The sequence below is a fragment of the Pseudomyrmex gracilis genome, unplaced genomic scaffold (genome assembly GCF_002006095.1).
Source record: "Pseudomyrmex gracilis isolate BER0280 unplaced genomic scaffold, ASM200609v1 scaffold_73, whole genome shotgun sequence".
Lineage (NCBI taxonomy): Eukaryota > Metazoa > Arthropoda > Insecta > Hymenoptera > Formicidae > Pseudomyrmex > Pseudomyrmex gracilis.
In genome coordinates this window covers 628551-635920 of record NW_018020657.1, presented here as the reverse complement: position 1 = coordinate 635920, position 7370 = coordinate 628551, and the positions used below count along the sequence as shown (strand labels likewise).

General features: G+C 31.0%; 1 protein-coding gene across 3 annotated transcripts in view; it reads left to right on the top strand.

Moving 5' to 3' along the window:
- The window catches only part of LOC109854739 (single-minded homolog 2-like), a 59167-nt gene extending 56951 nt beyond the window's left edge, over nt 1–2216 (top strand). For 2 of the 3 annotated variants that reach the window (XM_020428154.1, XM_020428153.1), the window contains exon 9: nt 647–1764. In XM_020428154.1, coding sequence (XP_020283743.1) covers nt 647–1344 — 698 coding nt within the window. In that variant the 3' untranslated portion in view covers nt 1345–1764. Of the gene's footprint in view, nt 1–646; nt 1765–1942 lie in introns of those variants that run through there. The other variant, XR_002250239.1, reaches the window with a different exon arrangement.
- Nucleotides 2217–7370: the final 5154 nt, after the last annotated feature.

The following is a 7370-nucleotide window of genomic DNA, read 5'->3' as shown; positions in this document are numbered from 1 at the left end:
GTGATGCAAATCTAGCATCCAATATGAATTTTAAGAATTGATATTCAATTCAAAAAACTCGCGTGTAAAAATTTACACTCGAACAAATATATATACGCATATATATATATATATATACACGTAGTTTTCCGCACAACATTCTGCGATCGGCTCGGATGACCGGTAATTATTTCTTAGTTTAGTAACTTATCGAGCTTCAATAAGCTTTATTTGTTAATTAATAAGAGTTTATTTTTTTTTTACTATTATCCATTTCTTTTTAAAAACTGATTTTTTTGTTCTGTGTATTTTTATTGTTTTTATAACATTGTTTCAAGTCTTCGGTTCAATGACAAAGTATGAATGCAAATGTGCGATTCTCATCAGTCTGACATTGTCAAAAAAAAAAAGGTGAAAAAAAAATATTGTGCATACGCATTACGAAAAATTGTTTGAATACTCTTCATTGAAAAACATCAGTATCACGTAAGATATGAAATTTGATGTTTCTTAATTATACAAATGAAAAGAGAAAAAATGTTTTTATTTTTATTTGTTTTGATTGTTTTTTTTTTCTTTTTTCATTAGTCTTTCAAGGAACTTTTTATCACAAATATGAGACAATGAGTTTCGAATTCAAACCGATAAATATCTTCTATCCTCCAAGATCTCCATCAAGATCCCGTCAACAGTTTGCAACACCAGCAAGAAACGCATCATCATCAGCATCTTCTGCATCATGCGACGTCCATGACGATTCAGCAACAGCAACAAAGTCCGCAGAACAATCCGCAGAAACGGCATCCTCAGCATCTACTGCATCACGCGACATCACTGACGACTCTCGAGCAACAGCAGCAGCAACACAGTCCGCAGAGCGGCCAACAGAAACGACCGTATTCAACATCCTCGAGTTCTTGCGGCAGCACCGACGGTCTGGAGGCGCATTTGGCAAACTCTCTGAGTCTGCTGCCCTATTCCTCGCATCATCACCACATACCGGCCGACTCGACCTCATCGGCTTCGCTGAGCGAGGGAGGTGTCATCATGTACCAGAACTGCGGCTTCAACAATAATGAGAATTACACCACCGCGACACTTCAGCATCACGACGGCTATCAGCAGGGTCATCTCCAAGGTCATCATAGCAACGGCAACGCGACAGCAAAGCATCCGCACCATCATCATCTAGAAGCTTCGTCGACCGCCGGCTACACTAGCGTCATCGTCGATTCTCAACAACGTTACAGTCCCGGCACTGTTCCTCAAGATCTACACGCACATTCGACGGCATCGGTAAACAACGGTACCCCGCCGGTGCCCCATCAACCTCATTACGAGACGCATCATCAGTTTGTTCACTGACATCAGTTCGAGGTGCCCTGCGCGTAGCACTTCGACGCCGCTTGCGACGATGAAACGTGCGGGCATCACAATCATCATCATCATCGTCGTCATTATCATCATCAACATCAGCAACATCAATGCGTAGCGTCAGAATGCAGCGAGGAGCGGTACGCTGATTATCCGTTAATGAACAACGGAACAACCTACAGCACGTCAGAGTCAGACGCCACCTACGTCGCACCCTGCAAACGGCAGTGGAAAACGGAGGACAAAAGCGTCACGACCTAAAAGGTAACAACACAGTCTAAATATCACAGACGTAATGAGGAACTCTCTACAGACATATAATTGTTTATTTTAATATAAATATAATAACTAAATTTTATATAACAAAAAAACCTAAAGCTCTCATCACAATCGTTATAGTCGTGCTCCGATATTAGGATTGTTATTAATAGACTTTTACACGTGTGAAATGTTTTTTAATAGTGAAATAATTTTCAAAAGTTCGATATAAAAAAAACGTGCGCGCGATGCAAAAAAAAATATATTATTATTCATATTTGAAAATATAAATTATAAAATATATATTATTTACATTTTTTTTTTGTAACAGATGCTTCTCACATAATTCTCAATAAAGAAGAAGATATGAAGTAGGATATCACCATATTGTCCATCTGTGGCTTAAAGGAAACATCTAACCAATTTTGCTCATTAAAAATTCTACGTCGCGCATGTTTTTCTTTTTTACTTGTATTCTTATATTGCAAAGTAGAATTTCTGTGATAGTGAAAAAAGTAACATTAACTTTCTATTTATTTTTAATAAGATAATAAAAAAAACACGAAAATATATATGTGTTTCGCAATTTCGAAACGTAAAAACTTATAACATACACACACACACACACACATATATATATATATATATATAAATTTGCTTATGCTATTATTATGCATTTGTCTATTTACATATTTAATTTTCACTTAATTATATTTTTAGCACAATTTTAAAGAGATACAAAATTTTTATAAAAGATTATATGTACATACACAATAATCTTTTTTATTTAAAAAACCAACTTTTTTTTGGTCTTTTTGTTGAAGAAAATTTGTGCTACTACAGAGCAAACAATAAGATTACTTTTAATAAAACGTAGAGAGAGAGAGAAAGAGAGAGAGGGAGAGGGAGAGAGAGAGAGAGAGAGAATTAAGTTTCTGTAAAAATCTTTTAAAAAAATAATCACAAAGGATACTTTCGTAAGAAAATATAATGTTGAGTGTCCAGATATTTAAATTAAGTACTATTGCAATACACGCGCAAATGTTTAGCCAACTAAATTTTTATCTCAAGATTAGACTATTTAGTTTATATACTGGCAGTATATGCTGGTACGCGTATACGTATCACATATCTTGAAACGTGACATGTAATTCTTCGTTTCTCGCGATATTATAAATCTAATTACAGAGTCAAAAACACCGCTATTCTTCTTACTGTGTGTTCTTTCTACCTTTATTCTTAGATAATAACTCTACGCTTGCGCGAAGTAGTGGTGTACGAAAAATAGCGGATAGCAAGAAGAATACGTCAAGAATAGCATTCAAAATTTTTGTCCAAGAAAAGCGGTTTTGAGAATAGCGGACGTTCGATTACTGTAAACATTTCTCAATAGTGAGCAAAATGCAAATATCATTATAAAAAGATATTATAAATAAATGAAGAACGCGCTGGACGCGAGGATTGAATGATAATTCATCTATGATAATTCAACATATGTGAACACACTTAATAGTATATATTAATTAGTTTTAAAAACTAACAAAATTAAAAGTGATATCTTGAAAAGTTGAAGGTAGGATTAAAATAATTTGATAAAAATGCGAATCAAGATTTTGTGTGAGTTTTATAGTATTGTATAAATTATTTTGGGTGTATTAAAACTATAAAGTAACAAGTATACTGTTACACAAATTTTATTGACATGAAATTGATTTTTTAATTTTAAATAATTATTCTGGATTACACTTGCATTTTTTATATATAATTCTCTGTTCTCTTCTTATAAGTAAATTTTACACAGACATTACTAGAGTAATTATTATCTCGACCAGGAGTAAATGTAAAATATTTATAACAAAAAAAAAACTAAGATATAAAATGAGAGCAGACAAAATAATATAAATATCTTAAAAACCTTCAATTTTTCACCTCCGAGCGTTTTGTATTCTAGTGTTATAAAAAATAAACTAAAATATATAACAAGGCTATCGGAGTTAAATACTGTACATTATCATTATAAGAAATTCGTAACGTATGTAAATATCGTAGCGTGTAAATTATATATATATATATATATATATATATAATTAATCAACGTAAAATATACTGTATATAATAGCACTTATACATCGATCCGCGAAGACTGACTGGTGCTTTGTGCCACTCGACCAAAGAGAAAAACGCGTTCTAAAATTCTTTTTATCTAAAACTCTTGCTAAATCAGAAAAAAATTATTGTATTGAAAAAACTATATCGTTATATTTTTATTTATGCTTACATGCAGAGTGTTTTAAAAGAGTATTTTTCTAATTAAGTTAACAAGATCAACATTTTAATTGGCAAAGTTTTACTGGTGCATAGTTAAAATTTATAAAACAAATTTTTAATTTATAAGTGCAAAAGGTTCGATCAATTTCGTGATAGAAAAATGTACAAAAGATAATAGAAAACAATGGAAGTTACTTGGTATATAAATTGGTTTTAATAAAATTACTTGCTCATTTTTCTATCACAAAATTTATTGAAATTTTTACACTCATTCAATATTTCGTTTCTATATCGTCTTCTCTACTAATATTATTAAAAAATTCTTCATTAAATTTAATATAGTCCTGCATATATTGAAAGTATCACTTAATAAGACATGTAATCAATTATTTCAGTTACTTATAATCTTCGTTATTCTAGAATCTTAACATCTGAATGTAAAGTAACGATAAAGCATTTTTTGCAATGTCAAATACAAGATTTTTTTTAAAAAAATGATGATCTTGTCGGTTAAAGTATATTGAGTCTACGGATTGTTTTTCTACCTAGCAGTAAGTTGGTATTCTTTTTTTAAACATTTAGTATTATATGTTGTTTCTAAATTTTTCCATATCTTTTTACTTTTAATTATTTATTCTAGAATATTATTAAAACTATTTGAAATCGACACTGATATAATATGTAAGTATAATTTTTTTGGATATTTTGTATATATTTGAGTATTTACATACATATATATAATACGATAAAAAAAAGAGTAGTATATAAATATATTGTATATATAAATTATAAAAAATGCGCGTAGAGCGAAATACCCAGTATACTTCAATCGCAAGATACATATTTTGTAATTAACACAGAGAGAGAGAGAGAGAAAACAAACACTTAGTCGTTATTTATTAAACCGATACCCCAGAAAATATACATATGCAGTTAGTATTTATATCAATGTAAAATGTAAGATTTCATAATGAAGTTCAAGGCCGTACATCTTGTAAATATTAAAGGAAATATAGAAAGAGTCGAGTAAAGCGAGCGGATGTTTGGTGCGTGTATGAGAATGATGTCTTCTTTGTTATAATACAATGTTTTCGAAAGACATACGTTTTGATTTAATAGGTTCTTGTAAATATTGTAAAACTATAGCGCACACTGCATATATCTATATATATATATATATACATATATATATATATACATGTACAAGAAAATATATCATATTTTCCTCTGAAACATATGTCGTACGTTTTGTTTTCTATTTTTATTCCACTAGTTTTTTTTTTTAAAGATTTTTCAACACTTTATTACTTGAGAAAAAATGCTTCTTATTTTAGTTACATCCGATTATCTGCACTTCTTTTCTTCTTTTAAAGAGAAATAGAGTAACAATATAAAAACCCGATACTCACAAATACAAAATCTTTAAACTATGTTTATAAAGTGTATTGGATAAATATTTAAGTTAAAAAGATTAGCTACGACCCGAGTCGAAATTTTGACTCTCTGATGAACCTCTCATTCTACTATATAATAGGAGTTACGATAGTAAAGTAGGTAAAAAAGAGTCTTTTTTTCGGATCTTTCTTAAGCAAAATAAAAATTGTTTTTTTAAGAAAATATTTTACACATTTTTCAGAGCCTATCTGCCACACAAAAGCTGTTATATATTTATGTTACAACAGGTTTACTGATCTCTCGTTTCAAGAGAGAAGGTATAATGTGTTACTTCTCACTATTGTATAAGATTATTGTCATTGAGAAAAGAAAAAAACTATTTCCGTCTCTATAATCACTTATAATAATATGTATATATACAAAACAAAAAAAAAACATTTATGTTTCCGAAGAATAACAATTTTTTTCAGATAAGATCTTATACCGCTATGCAAAAATAAACACTGAATTCTTACTACGTAACTCTTGTATAATTTGACGAAATAGTTTATAAAAAAATGTACATATAAAAAAATGTATGGTTTATATACATATACATCTCTCTTTATTTTGTTGATTTAACGAAATTATATTTATGCAAAAAAAAAAAAAAAAAAAATTATAAAAGTTTCTTCAAAAATGTTGTGTCAGTGTCAGCCTGTCAATAAGTGCAACATTAAGCAATTGAGTTACGCATATATTCTTACGTTCACGCATATTCCAAAGTTATACCTAGTACGCGTAATAAGAGGAAACAATAGATCGAAACTGAACAATCGATGTGAAAATCTTTGCCAAGACATTGGAGCGTTGAGCGGTAATAATGAATATTTCAGCTTCGGAAGAGATTCTCACGATTAGATTAGACGAGTGAGATCGTGCGAGATGGAATCGCGCACAAAGACGATCGCGCAACTTCCAACCAGGAGGTGGATCTCGCCCCACGCACAAACACGGGCGAAGCAAACGATACCCCGCTTTTTTTATCGCGCTACCCCCCCGATTGTCATTCCGACCGGAGCAAACAATAAATTAATTGTGCTCCGCGTTCAATTCTTCTCGTCGTCGGGTTAGCTTTCGGCGGTCATGTGCTTGCCAGCGTGTAGTCTTGCAAAGAGACACGTGCCGCCTTTATAATCGCCGTCTAGCTCTTTTTTCTCTCTCTTATCGCAAGCGTATAGAAAGACATAGACTTCCTAGGAATCATTAATTTTGCCGAAGTCAATTTGTGTGCTCAATTACGTATTTTTATTTCTATAAACTTTTTCCGGCGGATATGGAGTAGAGAATTACAACGAATTACGTCAATAATATATATGGTTCTTTTAAGATCAATATTTAACTTCGCGTAACTATTTTATTATAATAATGTGTTCTGTGTATTTGACGAAAAAACATTTGCTGTTTCAGTGTGCATCTTAACATTTTGTCACATGAGGGTTACAAGGTAAAAGACCCAATTACCGTCACCCGTCCAATTACTGTCACCCTAAGCTATTTTATTTAAAATATTAAATAAATCCTAAAAAGTTATGCATGAAAACAATCTAGCATAGAATTTTAAGTGCAATTAATATAACAAAAAATCTCCAGCACTCAACATTCGCGTCTCATTTCTTTCATTTTAGGGGGTGACGGTAATAGCTCTCGCATCGTTCTTTTTTAATTATTAAATTTATAAATAAAAATAGAGATTTTGAGAGGCGGTATTATTTTGTTCCTTATATCAGAGACATCTAATAATACCGGATAAGAAGAAAAACACATGTTTTTGATAAATAAATAGTAAAAACAATTCGCTAACGCCAGAGTTTATTATTCAGGTGACAGTAATTGTGTCTTTTACCCTATAGCGTTCTATATCGTTTCCAAAAATCAATAGATATCTTTTTCTCTCCTTTACATTATATATAGCTCTCAGATGAGAATTTCTTTAATATTCAAATATAGATCTTTCCGCATTATATCCGTCCAAGTATCTGTTTTTAAAATTTACATTTTTTTTTTCAAAACTATGATGTTTTTTAAAATAATTTTGAATAAGAGAAATGTGTACA